Source organism: the organism of the source record quoted next, unplaced genomic scaffold, assembly GCF_019419815.1.
Source record: "Pyrus x bretschneideri cultivar Hongxiangsu unplaced genomic scaffold, Pyrus_bretschneideri_v1 Contig4, whole genome shotgun sequence".
NCBI classification, from domain to species: domain Eukaryota; kingdom Viridiplantae; phylum Streptophyta; class Magnoliopsida; order Rosales; family Rosaceae; genus Pyrus; species Pyrus x bretschneideri.
Genome location: NW_025999723.1, coordinates 709,765 through 727,143, shown reverse-complemented (window position 1 = coordinate 727,143; position 17,379 = coordinate 709,765). Strand labels below are relative to the sequence as shown.

The 17,379-nt window shown below is 37.2% G+C and overlaps 1 protein-coding gene across 2 annotated transcripts; it reads left to right on the top strand.

Annotated features, from left to right (window-relative positions):
- Positions 1–1,516: 1,516 nt before the first annotated feature.
- On the top strand, positions 1,517–17,296 carry LOC103951540 (protein MOR1). Of its 2 annotated transcripts, none has more exons than XM_048565577.1 (54): positions 1,517–1,881; positions 2,037–2,142; positions 2,232–2,355; positions 2,977–3,056; positions 3,147–3,324; positions 3,418–3,482; positions 3,578–3,660; positions 4,036–4,121; positions 4,318–4,431; positions 4,533–4,652; positions 5,351–5,453; positions 5,646–5,782; positions 6,156–6,221; positions 6,326–6,416; positions 6,542–6,576; positions 6,779–6,850; positions 6,961–7,065; positions 7,163–7,268; positions 7,903–8,015; positions 8,130–8,217; positions 8,355–8,455; positions 8,607–8,714; positions 8,820–8,925; positions 9,003–9,082; positions 9,163–9,312; positions 9,422–9,497; positions 9,580–9,704; positions 9,799–9,909; positions 9,986–10,135; positions 10,373–10,447; positions 10,547–10,625; positions 10,709–10,821; positions 10,904–10,999; positions 11,078–11,152; positions 11,246–11,341; positions 11,426–11,527; positions 11,627–11,728; positions 11,834–12,016; positions 12,117–12,228; positions 12,360–12,436; positions 12,519–12,598; positions 13,596–13,658; positions 13,777–13,906; positions 14,080–14,202; positions 14,312–14,389; positions 14,519–14,677; positions 14,764–14,922; positions 15,111–15,208; positions 15,311–15,467; positions 15,555–15,671; positions 15,818–15,913; positions 16,041–16,112; positions 16,230–16,503; positions 16,618–17,296. In XM_048565577.1, exons 1-54 carry the CDS (start codon positions 1,722–1,724, stop codon positions 16,872–16,874), a joined length of 6,012 nt encoding a protein of 2,003 aa, XP_048421534.1. In that variant the 5' UTR covers positions 1,517–1,721; the 3' UTR covers positions 16,875–17,296. The 2 variants fall into 2 exon arrangements, with proteins under 2 accessions (XP_048421534.1, XP_009361226.2); XM_009362951.3 differs by having other exon boundaries at positions 6,326–6,443.
- The last annotated feature ends 83 nt before the right edge of the window (positions 17,297–17,379 follow it).

The window sequence follows — 17,379 nt, the reverse complement described above, 5'->3', positions numbered from 1 at the left end:
AAGTTGACGAAAATGATTAAAGTTGCACGTTTGATGAGTTGAGGGACCAATGTTAATCAATTTTTAGTTGAGGAACCAATGCTCCAATTAAAGTTAAGGGACCAATTGGGTTAAATAGAATTCACTGAATATCTAAAGGCTTGTTAAAAATGTTTTTAAGATGACTGAAAGCGTTTTTGTTAAAAATGTTTTTGAAATCAATTCTTAGTAAATATTAAAGTGAATCCTGAAAAAACACTTGAATTATTTCATGCAAGAAGACATACAAAATACATACAAAACACATGATAGAGATGAAGCATACACAACACATGTGAAACACACGACACACACGAAACACATACAAAACACATGAAACGTGTGAAACATAAACCTACACACATGAAACACAATTTTTATGAAACTTTTCAATGATTTTATCCCACAAAACATTTTTATTTTGATTCGTGCCAACTGCACAATCTTCACTAACAGAAACCCATGCCAAGCATAAAGCAACATTTTCCTCACAGGTCCAATTACGACCTCTAATATGCTCTTTTGACATGTTGAACAATTTGGAAATGGAAAGAAATGGTAGAAAGAAAAATTGGAAGAATTGTAGGAGAAAATTGAGTTTTGTGTGGATGTTTGACCAAATACATAGGTATTTAAAGAGTCTTTAGGTGAATTTTGAGTTAAATAAAAAAATTTAATTATTTTAGTCGTTGGATTTAAATTTGGGCTGTTAGATATTTTTTTTACCGTTAGATTTGATTATATTCGATCTCAGCCGTTGAATTCAATGTATTTTAAAATTACATTTAAAAAAAAAACAAAATTTGAATCTGGACCATTGGACCAGCCGTCAAATGATAAAAAGAGCCGTTGGACTCAAGATGGTGGCCAACACCCTGTCGGGCGCTGAAGGCCTCAACCCGCGTGGGGCGAGTTGGGCCCATGATCGGGCTAAGAGTGGGCTCCCTTTAGGTGAGTCCACGCATTTTTAGGCTATTTCTTGGAGAGTATTTGATCTTGGTTTGGCATTTGGCTTTTAGCCTAAAGATTTAACTTGAGTTGAGTTGGGTTTAGAGGGGGGAAAAATTAGTGGGAAAATGTGGCAAATAGCCAAGATGGTTTGGTCTAACACACTGGAGTGTATTTACATAATTGCTTTCCGCGCGGTAAAACGCAATATGGTGCCCACGGTTTCAATGTGGGGGTGACTCATGAACGCTCTTGTGTCGTTAAGAGGCTCGAAAAAGCGAAAACGACATCACACGCACCGGACTACAATCCACTGCGACGCGCTCGCAACTCCATCGCGTGGATCTCCCGCAAGGCCGGCCTTTAATTTGAAATAAAAGGTCGAAATCGCGGGCAACTTCAATCGGACGGTTTAAACGCCATCACTCGTCAACGGAGAGAAATTTTGAAAAGTTAAAAAATAAGAGAGAAATTTTGAAAAGTTAAAAAATAAGAGAGAAAATAATTTCTGCCGTCTAAATAAAGCCAAACCAGCAACAGTGCGTCATTTTCTCTCTCTCCTCGATTGAGCTCTCTCTCTCTTGCCCAACACTCTATGGTTACAATCCCTTTCTGTCAACAAAATTAGGTTTTGTATTCCGAATTGCTTTTCCAAAAATTCTGGATCCCGATCTGCCCCTGCACGCTCTGCATTTGCATTTGTGCAGATCAGATACTTAGGGCACGGCGATTTTTCCATTTTTTTGATTTGAGAAATGTCGGAGGAGGAGAAATTGCTCAAGGAGGCGAAGAAACTGCCGTGGGACGATCGGCTCTTCCACAAGAACTGGAAGGTGAGGAACGAGGCCAACATTGACTTGGCCGCTCTCTGCGACTCCATCGCCGATCCCAAAGACTCTCGCCTTCGTGAATTTGGTAAGAAATTGCACTTGGGGATGGTGAGTTTTGTGTGTTTTTGTTTAATTTAATTTTTTCAGTTTTTGGATACTGGTGGTGACCAATCTTCCTCTGCATTTGCATTTTGGCGTGGTTATAATTTAGTTTTTGTGTGTGTTGTTTTTTTTGGTTAGGTCCGCTTTTTAGGAAGACTCTGGCGGATTCCAATTCGCCCGTGCAAGAGAAGGCGCTCGATGCCTTGATTGCATTTTTACGAGCTGCGGATGCTGATGCTGGAAGGTTTAGTTTATCCTAATTGTTTTTGTTTTTTAACTTGTTTTGTTACAAGCCTTTGATCGAATTGCTAATTTAAAGTTTGTGTGCTGCAGATATGCCAAGGAAGTTTGTGATGCCATTGTGGCCAAATGCCTCACTGGCAGGCCGAAGACGGTGGAAAAGGCTCAAGCTGCATTTATGCTTTGGGTTGAATTGGAGGCCGTGGACGCTTTCTTGGTAAGTTATGTTTTTTGGTTTGCTTGTTTACATGGTAATTTGCTCCAGTGTAGACTGGAGTGCCTTTTTTTTATTTTTAATTGTGATAGTTTTCAAGTGAACTCTCATATAATGTAGTATTAGTAGCAGTTGCAGTAAGTTGTGAAGTGTTGGTGGCTGTTTCCGTTTGATTAGTCCCAGTAGTTATTTCTGAGTTTTGGTCTTGGCATGAAGGACTTGTCAAATATAGACATATGAGCTAAATGTAAAGATTTAAACTTGGCAGCAGTGGGCATTCTAAATGTAATAGAATGAGGCCATTGCTATTTCGCTTTACTCCTGGTTCATATGTAGGCATACGTGGACTTTTGGTGAGAGAAAGGAAGGGAGAGAGGGAGGGTGTCTTGTTGGGTTGGAGCCACGTTATGTAAATTAAGTCAGGCATCTATATACCAGAGTTAGTTGTTTCTTTGGTGTTTACAACAATTGAAAACAAGTGAGAAAAGAGTGATGGAAGGCAATTACATGGAATGGAAGTAGTTTAGGATTAGTGCTGTTGGTTTATAACCATTTTGTTTATTTCTGTCTGCTGTGTTTGATGAAGAATGTTGTTGACCTTTACAATGGTTTGGTTTATTGTAGGATGCTATGGAGAAGGCAATAAAAAACAAAGTTTCCAAAGCTGTTGTGCCTGCAATTGATGTCATGTTTCAGGCTTTAAGGTTTTCCACAGAGATTTCTTTTCTGAAAACTAGTTATATATTCTTCTACTTGTTTTTCTAACTGGTTTATAATATTACTCACTGTAATAGTGAATTTGGCGCAAAAGTTGTTCCTCCGAAAAGGATTTTGAAGATGCTTCCTGAACTATTTGACCATCAAGATCAAAATGTTCGTGCATGTTCCAAAGGGCTTACTCTTGAGCTTTGCCGTTGGATAGGAAAAGACCCTGTTAAATCGATATTGTTTGAGAAGATGAGGGATACAATGGTGTGATAAATATTTGTATATGTTGCAAGTAACTTTCTGTTCATTTTTTCTTGGCAAAACGAATAACTCTATTGCCCCCTTTTTTCATTGAAGAAAAAAGAGTTGGAGGCTGAGCTTGTAAATGTTACAGGGATAGCCAGGGCATCTCGCAAAATCAGGTGAAAAGTCTGCTGTTAAATGTGTTTTTAACTGTAGGCAGGACACATGTATGTGGCTCTAACTTATAATCGATTATCTTAATTGTATTTATTAGATCGGAGCAAGACAAGGAGCCAGAAAGGGAATCTGTTTCTGAAGTAGTTGGTCCTAGTCCTTCGGAGGAATCTGTAGCAGATGGTATCTGATTGACTCTTGGGACTTATAGATGCTTTTCCATTTCGCAAATGATATTTGAGTAGATTATGTAGATCTTGTTGCAGTGAGAGAAAGTAATTTTATCTGTTAGGCTTTAGACATTGCAGTGCCACTATTTTATCATTTATGCTTACATATTTTTTATCAATCTTTTCCGAATGTATCTTAAAAACACATTTAACAGCAGTGCCACTATTTATCTCTTATACTTACATATGTTAGGCTTTAGACATTGCTGCGCCAGTATTTATCTCTTATACTTACATATGTTAGGCTTTAGACATTGCTGTGCCAGTATTTATCACTTATGCTTACATATTTTATCAATCTTATCTGAATTTTATATGTGATTGTCAGCTCCTCAGGAAATAGATGAATATGAGCTTGTTGATCCTGTTGATATATTGACTCCTCTGGAGAAGTCTGGATTTTGGGATGGAGTGGTCAGTGTTATCTCTCTATCTTAAAATACAGTTTTTTTTTGTTTCTTAGTGGATGTGAATTACTTGTTTCCATAGTGGATGTGGATTTGATATTACTTTCACCAGAAAAGGTGATCTTATACACAGTTTATCCTTTTAAGTTATGCATGCTTTGTTCTCGCTGCTTATTGTTGTCAATATTTTCACTATGTTCTAGAAAGCTACAAAGTGGTCAGAACGAAAGGAGGCTGTTGCAGAGTTAACCAAGCTTGCTTCAACTAAAAGAATTGCCCCCGGCGATTTTACAGAAATCTGTCGGACATTAAAGAAGGTATTTTTATGTATTTTAGTTGAAACAAGTATTTTTGTGCTCACTTCAACATTGTTCTCTGTCCAATTCATTTCTCTCAGTGAAATATATTTCTCCTGCAGCTTATAACAGATGTGAACATAGCTGTTGCAGTTGAAGCTATTCAAGCTATTGGTAATCTTGCTAAGGGTCTAAGAACTCATTTTTCTGGGAGTTCACGATTTCTATTGCCAGGTTTACTTGTAAGTTTATTGCTATACCCTTTTGAAGGTTCATTGTTATTTTAATGTTGAACTATATTCTAAAACAATCCGACTATGTATGAGGTATCCCAGAGCAAGTTACTTCTGCTGCCATGACTATTGTCTATATTTGATTATTTTTCAGTTTTAAGTTAAGGCTTTGCATTTGAAGTAGTTGTTTATATTTTTCTCTCTTGATTTGCCATGCCTGCTTTGATGTTTTGAAGTGGAAAGCTTTATTCTGCATGTAGGCATGCTCCATTACCTTTCCTTCTGATGGTTTTGGGCAAACAATTTTTCGTCTTGATTAATTTATTTCACTGAGGCTATGTTTGGACGAAGGATTTGCAAGTACAAAGGGGTTTTGGATAAATTTGTTAGAGGGATTTAGATTGCACTGCATGAGGGTTTAGCCATGTTGGGATGAGGGATTAACAAGTACCAAGGGGTTTTGGAGAAACACATTACAAAAGACTTAATCAAGGGATTTACAAATGACTTCTTTCAAGTACTCTTTTGGAAATCCCTTTTAATGCATTGTATCTACAAACACTGCAAATCCCTTGGTACTTGCAAATCTCTCCTCCAAACACAACCTGAGGATTTAGCTTATGAAGTTTATTTTTACACTACATCATCTATAATGTTTCGAAGAGATTTATGATTCAATACTTATCTTTCCTTTTTGTTTTGCATAGGAAAAATTGAAAGAAAAAAAGCCAACTATGACTGAGGCACTCTCACAAGCTCTTCAAGCAATGCATACAGCTGGCTGCTTAAATCTCATTGACATTGTTGAAGGCAGGTTTTATGTTTTAGTCAGTAATTTATGCATCATTTTCACTTTGTGAATTTTATTTGTATGCACTGACGTCATCTATCGTTTCTTGGTATTGAATATTGTCTTATTTAACTGTTTATGTGAGGGCAAGATGTAATTCTCTGGTTAGGCAGTTTTTGACGTTAATGTTTGATGAATGCTTTTTATTGTAGATATTAAGACAGCAGTAAAAAATAAAGTACCACTTGTGCGTTCATTGACTTTGAACTGGGTGACATTTTGTATTGAAACAAGCAACAAGGCTGTTGTTTTAAAGTTGCACAAGGATTACGTTCCTATATTAATGGAGGTCAGTGTTTGCCTTGATGTCTACTGTTTTTTTTTTTCTTGTTTTTCGTTCAAATATTTTGTAATGTTTTATAATATGAATATTATGTGCTCAATGCTTCCATATATGTACAAAAAAAAAAAGGTTAGAAAAAACTCTCTATTTATTGCATGGGGGTTGAAAGTTCACGTCTTTTTTATTTGTTTGGGCCAATCCAGAACAGTCCTCAAAACCAGTCCTATGGGATACATTATTAAATATAAGAATGGGTATAGTTGCAAACCTATTAGAACAACAATTTCGTTTCGCAGGGTTTAAACTATATTTTGCTATTTGTACTTTCAAATTTGTAATTGCATGCAATGGCTGAAACAAAACAATCTGGACCTTGTAGTGCCTCAACGATGGAACCCCAGATGTGAGGGATGCATCCTTTTCAGCTTTGGCAGCAATAGCTAAGGTAGTATGTTCAATGCAGTAAACTGGTTTAAGGTTTGTGTCTTAGGCTTTGGATGGTAAATACTGACATATTAATTTCATGTCTCCCATGTCCATTTTCTTTAGATGGTTGGTATGAGGCCCTTGGAAAGGTCACTTGAGAAACTTGATGATGTCAGAAGAAAGAAGCTCTCTGAAATGATTATGGGTTCTGAAGGTGATGCATCCACTACTGCGAGCTCAGGTTCATTTTCCTTTTTGGTGCTTCTAATGACTGTTTCTCTGAGTATTCAAAGTTTTTTAATTTCTCACTTTGCTCTACACCTCATATGCCAACTGCAGCCCAAAGCTCTGGTGTGACTGCACCCTCGTTGGAGGTAGGTTCCTTCTTGTCTTTCAGTATAGGGTTTACATTACACGCTACAGATTGGTTGTTAGAATCCCTTCTATTCTCCTACTGTCTTTTTGCTCATATAAATAGATATGATCCTGTTACATATTTTGCATTGTTAGATTACCATTCTGGATACCAGACTATCTTTGATCGTAAAGGTTTTATGTTGACTAAATTGTATGCAGACTACAGACAGTTCATTTGTTCGAAGGTCAGCTGCAAGCATGCTTAGTGGGAAGAGGCCTGTTCAGGCAGCTGTGAGTTCATTTTAGCTCTAAATTTTTAATCTGTGGTTACTTTTTTGAAATTATTTTGGATTTATTATCATCATCATGTTTCATGGTTGACACATTGATATTGTTATTAGCCTGCAAAAAAAGGGGGATCTGTTAAATCGGGTGGCAGTAAGAAAGGAGATGCAACTGTGCAGCCAAAAGCTTCTAAGTTAATTGAAATACCTGAAGATGTTGAGGTACTTAATTTTTGGCTATTATGCTCTTTGGTTATTTTCCTAGTAACATTATTAAAGATGTTTTCTTGACCGCACCTTTGGTTGTGAAATGTTACAGCCAGGTGATATGAGTCTTGAAGAGATTGAAAGCAGATTAGGTTCTCTTATACAAGAAGATACCGTCTCTCAATTAAAGAGTAGTGCATGGAAAGAACGGCTTGAAGGTTGGTGATGATGCTTATTCATCAGTGTTAATATTATGACAATAAAAGCTTATGCCTCATGTTTCTGAAAAATTTCATCCATAGATATGGTTATACTAACACATATTTATTTTAAGCCATCGTTGATTGTTTAAGATCTGCTTATGGGTGCATTGTGAATATTTGCATGTCAAAATGTATAGTATGTATTCCTAGTATTAGATTAAGTAATATTTTGACCTTCTAACAATTTCTTCTGCTGGTATGAATTGACGTCACAATCAAGGTACCAAAGCTATGCGGTTTTCCCATTTTAGCTTTTTGTACTATTGTTATGCTGATGAGTTGTATTGCTAGAAGGAAAACTACCATGACCGGTACCCATGCCTATTTTTTGTTTAGATTTTTCTTCATTGATGCTAGGACGATTTCCTTTTGAGCAGCATAAATTGATACAATACTTTAGAGTTTATATTCAGACATCTCATGAATTTTTTTTCCATTGTGTTGTATGTATATTTAGTAGTTTCTTCAATGGTAAACTATTTTTTTTTTCTCTGTTCTGTTGTTGATTAATGTGTTTGCCTTTTGTCTTTGGTGGTCGATTGACACGGTTGATATCCGTGCAATATTCTGGTTGAATGTATTGTTGCAGCCATATCCTCATTTAAACAGCAAGTCGAAGGTTTACAGGACATTGACCATTCAATTGAGATTTTAGTTCGTTTACTTTGTGCTGTCCCTGGTTGGAGTGAAAAAAATGTTCAGGTATTTATGCTTTGAATATTTTGTTAGGCAGGTTTAATAAGATCTTGCTTGTTTTTCTCTCTTATTAGTGTTTTGGTGTAAAATTTATTAAGACGCGTATTTTGAGTAATGCAGGTTCAGCAACAGGTTATTGAAGTTATTACCTATATGGCGTCCACTGCGAAGAAGTTTCCTAAGAAATGTGTAGTACTTTGTCTTCTGGGTGAGTTTTTATTTTAATTTAGATCAGACATCAGGATTGGAGCTTGGTTTGCTTTCTGTCTCTCTTCAGGTTGTTGCTGTGGATGAACATGTATGGTTGTCAAATCTCGCTTCTAATGGTGTTATGCACTTTGACAGGTATTAGTGAACGGGTTGCAGATATCAAGACCCGGACTCATGCCATGAAGTGCCTCACTGCATTTTCTGAAGCCATAGGTCCAGGATTAATTTTTGAAAGAGTAAGTTTAGATGTGATTCTTCTACTAGCCATCATTTTTCTGAATGCCTTCTGTTTTTCCTGAAAGCAAGGATGCTTAATCTTATACCCATGAGCATGCACTATATATTGCTCGTTTTCCAATGATTGATTGGTATTTCTGCTTATTGTAGCTTTACAAAATTATGAAAGAGCACAAGAACCCTAAGGTTCTCAGCGAGGGAGTATTGTGGATGGTTTCAGCAGTTGAAGACTTTGGTGTCGCACATGTGAAACTTAAGGTTTTTGGATTCTGTTCCGATTTAGCCGATTTTGTTTTCTTTCATCTGTTCCAGTCATCAATTAGTACTTAGTATTTTACATGAAGAGGATAATATGTTTTACAGGATTTGATCAATTTTTGTAAAGAAACTGGACTGCAGTCCAGTGCTGCTGCCACTAGGAACTCTACTATTAAGCTTTTGGGTGCTATACATAAATTTGTTGGTCCAGGTGAATAGTCTTTTTAGTTGGGATGCTCCATACTTCATCTTCATTTCGGCACTTCTAAGATTACCTCTATGTTTCAGATATTAAAGGGTTTCTTACTGATGTTAAACCTGCACTACTCAGTGCACTGGATGCAGAGTATGAAAAGAATCCATTTGAGGTATTCCTTATGATAGTCAAAGTTTGCATACATCAGTCTTTCTTGTTTATTAGCAACTCATGTCTTTTATTATTTTCCAGGGTGCTTCTGTGGTTCTGAAGAGAAGTGTTAGGGCAACGGAATCTACTTCATCTGTCTCTGTTGGCGGGTTAGATGGCCTTCCACGTGAAGATATTAGTGGAAAGGTCACCCCTACGCTGCTGAAGAGTTTGGAGAGTCCTGATTGGAAGGTCTTGTTTTCGAATTATGTTATGTCTGTATGCTGTTTTTAATGGTTGTTTTAAGAAAGTTGTCATTTGTTAGAAGCTATATTGAGTGTGTTATTTTTCCATCTTCCAGGTTCGCTTGGAGTCAATAGAAGCTGTCAATAAAATTTTAGAAGAAGCTAATAAGCGCATCCAGCCAACTGGAACGGGTACAAACAATATATTTTATTGTTACCTACAGAATAGTCGCCATTCAATTTCTTGATAACTTGTTTATTGTTTGACTGCCAGCGGAGTTATTTGGTGCCTTAAGGGGGCGCTTATATGATAGCAACAAGAACTTGGTCGCTGCAACCTTAACGGTTGTTGGTAATGTTGCATCTGCAATGGGCGCACCAGTAGAAAAGTTCAGCAAGGTTTGTTTATATCCAAATTCCAATTTGACAACTACTTACGTGAAATATCTGTTCTGTTGTTTTTAATACAGTTCAACTTTTGCATGAATTGCAGGGCATTCTGTCGGATGTTTTGAAATGTCTAGGAGACAATAAGAAGCATATGAGAGAATGCACTTTAACTGCGTTAGACTCATGGCTCTCTGCTGTTCATCTTGATAAAATGGTGACCGTCCTTTATCTCTATTCGTGATTTGAAATTTGAGTCTCATGTCAAGTAGTGTAACAGTATGTTGTTGTAGGTTCCTTATATTACAGCAGCTATATCAGACACCAAGCTTGGTGCAGAAGGGCGGAAAGATCTTTTTGAATGGTTGACAAGACAGCTTTCTGGGTTAAGTGATTTCTCTGATGCTGCTCATCTTCTGAAACCAGCTTCCTCTGCTTTGACGGTAAATTGTAATTGATTATCATAAGAAATTCTTTTCTTATTTATTTTAACCCTGTCTATCCATCAAAGCACACATTGAAAAAAATCTTACAATGATGTAAAAAGCTTAAGTAACAGACACACTCTGACACGGACACACAAATGTGTATGTATATATGCTAGTACATATATGTACGCTTAAGTTTATTCATATATTACTCGCTTTTGAAATAACTTGGATGTCTGGAATCTTTTATAGGATAAATCCTCAGATGTTCGTAAAGCAGCAGAGACATGCGTTTCTGAAATTTTGAGAGTTAGTGGGCATGAAACGGTAAGTGTGCTAGACAACTATGGTTAACCTTTTTTTATTCCTTTTCACATTTCGATTGATTGATATCTTCTCATTTATTTGTTTATATTACTGGTTTAGGTTGTGAAGATTTTGAGAGATATTCATGGGCCAACTTTAGCTCTTGTTGAACGATTGAATCCTCATGCATCTTTTAAAGGTGTGTTTGTCAAATTCTTAGCTCTGGTGTTTTTGCTTGTAATGCATTAAACTAATCAACCAATTTGAATGGTTTCCTCTTAGAATCTTTTGAGTCGGCCAAAGCAATACCGACAGCCCCAACTTCCAAAAGCATTTCAAAGGCTGGAAAGTCTGCTTCCAATGGAGTTCTGAAGCATGGAGCCAAAGCTACTGCAGTACGTCCCTCTTGTGTAGTTGATAACAACTTTTTTTTAGATGTTATGATCATATTAATTGATTGTCCTTTGAATTGCAAAGAGGACCATTCCCACAAAGGGATCAAATTCCATGCTGTCAATCCAAGATATAGCTGTCCAGTCACAGGCCTTGATAAATGTTAAAGATTCAATTAAGGTACATATGACAATAGCATGGAAATTGAACTTGTTTGCTAATCTTGAGTCTATTGATGAATGGATATTTGAACTGCAGGAGGATAGAGAGCGATTGGTAGCTAAAAAGTTTAAGTTTGAAGAGCCACGGATAGAACAGATTCAAGATCTTGAGGTTTGTACTTTTACAGATTTCACAGAACAATTCCTTGTGTTTTCCATTGTCATTGCATTTATGAAAAGTATTTTACTCGTGCATTACATGCAGAATGATATGACGAAGTACTTTAGAGAGGATGTGCATAGGCGGCTTCTTTCTACAGATTTTAAGAAACAAGTTGATGGGCTTGAGATACTACAGAAGGTATATTTCTGCTATTCCTAGCATCTCTATTTGTATCGAATATGCCTGCTTAGTTTGACCCATGTTCTTGTGTATGCATTCCAGGCGCTTCCAACCATTAAAAAGGAAATTATTGAAGTATTGGATATACTGCTGAGGTGGTTTGTTTTACAATTTTGTAAATCGAACACAACATGCCTGTTAAAGGTGCGGTCTCTTTGTTTTCATTCACTCTTATTTCCTTGCTTTTTAAGTGTTACGGTTTCCTGGGTGTTTTGTTCTAACCACGTATGCTCTGATTTACAGGTGCTGGAATTTCTGCCAGACCTTTTTGATACATTTAGGGATGAGGCGTACATGTTGACTGAATCAGAAGCGGCCATATTTTTTCCATGCTTGATAGAGAAGGTTTCTATTTTTATTGCCACACCTTGGAAGAACTGAATATTTTTGTATTTAGTAGAAGGCTTGAATGGAGTTTTGCTAACAGAAATGCTGAATCTTGTGCTGCAGCTCGGGCATAACATTGAGAAAGTACGAGAAAAAATGCGGGAGTTGACCAAACAAATTGTGCAGGCATATACTGCTGCAAAAAGCTTCCCTTATATTTTGGAGGGATTACGTTCTAAGAACAACCGTACTCGAATTGAGTGTGCTGATCTTGTTGGATATTTGATTGATCACCACGTAGCTGAGGTAAGCCTGTGCGTACTTGTATGTTTTAGATACAATTGTTTATACGGTACATTATACTTAATTGTGTTACAGGATACTTAAGTCTACTTCTTTCTGGCAGATTAGTGGACAACTGAAGTCTTTGCAAATTGTTGCGAGCTTGACAGCAGAAAGAGATGGTGAAATTAGGAAAGCTGCTTTAAATACGCTAGCTACTGGTTATAAGATTCTTGGTATGTCATGATGCCACATAATGAGCTAAAGTTGTTGGCCGTAATTCTAAACTAATGTTTAATATGTGCCCAAGGTTATTTACCAACGTGATATGTTCTCTCATCAAGCAAACTTTTTATCCTTTCCTTAGGTGAGGACATATGGAGATATGTTGGAAAGTTAACAGATGCTCAGAAAAGCATGCTAGATGATCGATTTAAGTGGAAGGTCAGTATATCTTTATGTCTCATTAAGTTCATGTATTGTGTGATTTATTTTGTTTTCTGTTAATCAGAATAATTCTTTTCAGGTTCGAGAAATGGAGAAAAGGAAGGAAGGAAAGCCTGGCGAAGCCAGGGCTTCTCTGAGGCGTTCTGTCAGGGAAATTGGGTATGTGCTTTTGCTATGACTTTTGCACACTAAGAGAAGATAGAGTAGTTACATAGTTCCTTAAAGAGAATGCATAAATCACTTATCTGTTCAGTTAAACTTAAAAATATGGACACAGCAGATTAGGAAGCCTTCGTTTTGGATACGAAACTTTGACTAAATTGCATGAACTGCTACTGCCATAAATTATATCTTTAGGTTTTAGGGTTACAAGTAATGGATTAGTTCAGGGTCTGGTCAAAGGGACACATTTGAACTCACTTTTTATCTCATTGGACTCGAAGACTTTGGATGGTGGAGATTGCATCATCTGAACAGTACATCTATTTTATTTTTTCAAGAAAGTTTAACTCTCTCTCGCTCTCTCTCTCTCTCTCTCATATAAATTCCAAAAGAAGTGAAGATCGGCAGATTCATGTGAGATGAGAACCTCAAACTGAGATTAGATGTCATATGTTCTAAATTTGCAGTTTGCTCTTTCAAATCCAATGTCAAATATTACCAAAAAGAAAAAAAGCATTTTAATGCTCAACTTTCAATTTTCAAGGGTAAAGTACCAAAAAAAAAAAAAAGAAAAAAAAAAGAAGAAACGAAAGCATTCTTTACTAGACACGAAAAATCAGTATTCAAATCAACACTCCTAAGATTGCAGGTCTGAAGCTGATTTTGGATATCAGATTGTTTTAATGAAAATTCACTATAAATAATGTTTTTCCAACTTTCCTGAAGTGTTAATGGTTTCTTGTACTCTTTGAAATCGTACCCCAAAATAAACTTAAAGGTATAAGACTGAGATGAAACGGTTTCAGTTTTGTGTTTCCAAGAGACATCAATATTTTGTTTGAAATTAAATTAGTAAATGAACGTGCAAGTCAGATGCAGTGTTAACCCTTTAAAAGTGTTTAAAATGTGTGAAAAAATTTGTCGCATGACCTGACCCCAGTCGATTGCTTAATAGAAGTCGTGTAAACTTAAATCTTTTTATATTTGTTATTAGGCCTGATGTAGCAGAGCAAAGTGGGGAGGTTGCTCGATCTGTTTCTGGTCCAATGCTTTCTGGGTATACACAAAATTTTCAATTTTTTTTTTATATACCTTTATTTTGTACAAATACATCTAGTTTTCTAGTGTAATTATTTATCTAATTTTGGTGGGATATGTTGATATTTTTCTTCTAGGAGAAACTATGGCCATCCTGAGCCTCACTTGGAGAGGCAACTGATGCCACCCCATGTACTCACTGGGGCCAATGGCCCAACAGACTGGAATGAAGCTTTGGATATCATTTCTTTGGGTTCTCCTGAACAGGTATGCAACTTATCTTGTTTGTTTTCTTTTGGATGTGATAACAATCTCTTTCTTATAATCAAAAGGACGTAGACTCTGGTCAAGGTTGTTTTATCTTAATTTAGTTGCTTCTTTCTTATGCATATTTCCTTGTAACCACTTTTCACTTTTTCCTTTTGTTTTTGGTGCTGCAGTCAGTTGAAGGAATGAAAGTAGTGTGTCATGAGTTGGCACAGGCGACTAATGATCCAGAAGGCAGTGCTATGGATGAACTAGTGCGTGATGTAGATAGACTGGTTTCTTGCTTGGCAAATAAGGCAAGTAGAGTAACAGTTCATTGTAGATGCTTCTCCATCTGGACTTGTCATCTTTTAATCAAACCCTAGTATTTACTGAAATTTCTCTTTCCTTTTATTCTTCAAAAAGGTAGCAAAGACTTTTGACTTCAGTTTGACGGGAGCTTCATCTAGGTCTTGTAAATATGTCCTGAACACTCTTATGCAGGTAAACATGCCATCAAGTTCTTGCCTTAGTTTTCATTCAAGCTCATGTGATCTAAATGTACTATGTAAAAGATTATTACCTTTTACGAACCTTTTTCCTAACATTCTGATATTTTGGACTTCTTTGCAGACATTTCAAAATAAAAGACTTGCTTATGCTGTCAAGGAAAGTACTCTTGACAGTCTAATCACTGAGCTTCTACTGTGGCTTTTGGATGAAAGGGTTCCCCATATGGATGATGGCAGCCAACTTCTGAAAGCCTTGAATGTTTTGATGCTAAAGATTCTGGTTAAGATCTACTTGTTATTGCATTGGTTTCCCCATATTAATTGTTGGTGTTACATCAGTTATGACTATGATTTTTATTCTTGCAGGATAATGCAGATCGGACTTCGTCCTTTGTTGTTCTCATCAACCTCTTACGTCCTTTAGATCCCTCAAGATGGCCATCACCTGAATCCAATGAATCATTTGCTTCCAGAAATCAGAAGTTCTCTGATCTGGTTGTCAAATGTTTAATAAAACTTACAAAGGTATTGCCAAATTCGTGGCCTTCTTTCCAGCTTCTTTTTTCATGAGCCATGTTAGCTGTGACAAAAATATCTCACATGCACATCAGCACAACGTATACATCAAGTATTTATTTTGTTTGTTGCCATTTCATAATCTTTATGTTCGATAAACTTTGGGTTTCTCTTAAATCAGCAATTCTCTTCCACAGGTTCTTCAAAGCACAATATATGATGTTGAACTGGACCGTATCCTTCAAAGCATCCATTTATACCTACAAGACTTAGGGATGGAAGAGATTAGGAGAAGGTATTCTTAAAGAGATTCCTGAAATCCCCCGTCTCATCCCGTCCTGGTCATTTTCATGCACTGATATTCTCTCCTGACTTGTGAAAAATAAAATCATTGTAGAGCCGGTGCTGATGACAAACCACTGCGTATGGTGAAGACCGTTCTGCATGAGCTTGTGAAGCTTCGTGGAGCTGCAATTAAAGGTCACCTTTCCATGGTTCCTATAGACGTAAAACCGCAGCCCATCATTCTTGCCTACATTGATCTTAATCTTGAGGTGATAATTGAATTCTTCAGTCCCACTTTTATTTATACAGGGACAATGATTTATCCTTAATTGCCTTTTTTTGTTACGGTCTGGCAGACATTAGCTGCGGCAAGGATGCTGACGTCAACTGGGTCTGGGGGCCAAACTCATTGGGGTGATTCAGCAGCCAACAATCCTTCATCTGCCACACATTCTGCTGATGCACAGTTAAAGGTATTATTGCAACCTTGTTTATCTTTATCAATCTTATCGGTAAATTCCTTCGCTATTCCTCACAATTTCAGTGTTCTGTTTACGAGTCTCTCTGTAAAATGGTCATGTTTTTTTATGCTCATTCTTTGGTTCTGTTTCACTTTCAGCAAGAACTTGCTGCCATATTCAAGAAGATTGGTGACAAGCAAACTTGCAGCATTGGTCTATATGAACTATATCGCATAACCCAACTGTACCCAAGAGTAAGTAATGTGTGTAAGTAGTCTTTAGGAATTATTGATGTGATTTAGGATTTCGCCTCCTGCATGGCAAGCCATTGATTTCTCAGCATGAATCTTCTGTTTCTGAAGTTTGTAAAACTTATTTCAGGTTGATATATTCTCTCAACTCCAAAATGCTAGCGAGGCTTTCCGGACATATATTAGAGATGGTTTGGCGCAGGTCAGTATCATCATTACCACCGGCAAAATATTCTTGCTGGCACACATTTAATGATTCCTGAGAAAGTAAATTAGGTTTCATTGCCGCAGAAATAAATTACCATGTTCTTTGTCACAGATGGAGAAGAATGCCGCAGCTGGAAGGACTCCTTCAAGTTTGCCAATGCCAACTCCTCCCCCAGCTACTCTAAATGCTTCTTCACCTGAATTTGCACCCCTGTCCCCTGTACACACGAATTCCTTGGTTGATTCGAAATCATTAAATGTGAAATCTGAACCAACTAGCTTTAATCTACCGCCATCATATACTGAAGAATACAGGCTGAATAATGCCAGAGGTCTCACCGAAAACTCTTTGGTAGACCAAAGGAATGAGAGATATATTGGTGGAGGTAATTGTATTAATGTTTTCACCTTTTTTCTTCTCCTGCACCTTTGATTCTTTTTTTTTGTTTTTGTTATCGACTATAATGACCTTACACTAGAACTCATCTTGGAACCTACAGTGACCAACGGAACCTTGGATGCGATTAGAGAGAGGATGAAGAGCATGCAGTTGGCCGCAGCTGCTGGGAACTCGGATCAAGAAACCAGGCCGTTAATGTATGTGAATGACAACGTAAACCAGAGCCTCTCTGGTCAGATTCCTCGTGCATCAGAGAACCCACTCCAGATTGGGGTTCACCCCATGGATGAGAGGGCATTATCCGGACTTCAAGCCCGTATGGAGAGACTAAAAAGTGGGACAATCGAACCCCTTTAAAAGGAAGAGTTAACACATATAGGAAGCGGATTACTTGTCATGCTCTATTTTCTAGTAAATGAGCTGGGAGGTGGTGCTGTGCAAGTTCAGTTCCGGCTTCGGTACCGGCATCCCGTTGCAACCTACGATGTTGTGGCAGAGTTTTGGGAAAGTATGTGTGTCTAGCAATTTGGCATTTGTATATTGTAGAACAAGCTTTTGACGGGGGAAATCGTCGCCGCCGCTTTCTTAGATCCTGAAATTTTTGGCCGAGGTTTTATTTTATAGGGGTTGTAGCACTGTCTGCTATTGGGCTTAATTTTTTCACTACAATTGTTTGGCAATTTGGCGTTGTATATTATTGTTTCAGAAGCATTTAGTCCTCGACAGCTACGACACCTTCCTTTTTATTTAATACTACAAAGTACATAAAACTTCGCTTATTCCATTTCGCTTATAGTATATTTTCAAGTATTTCTAGGTTTTCCTCTAGGTCTTTTGCCCTGAGTCATCTGCAAGTCTTTGG

Bases quoted from the DNA above. Each gene is read 5' to 3' on its own strand.
- LOC103951540 (XM_009362951.3), top strand. From the start codon at position 1,722: ATGTCGGAGGAGGAGAAATTGCTCAAGGAGGCGAAGAAACTGCCGTGG. The intron at 8,218-8,354 runs GTGAGTTTTTAT...GCACTTTGACAG, and splicing joins TGTAGTACTTTGTCTTCTGG to GTATTAGTGAACGGGTTGCA. The intron at 13,659-13,776 runs GTATACACAAAA...TTTTTCTTCTAG, and splicing joins TCTGGTCCAATGCTTTCTGG to GAGAAACTATGGCCATCCTG.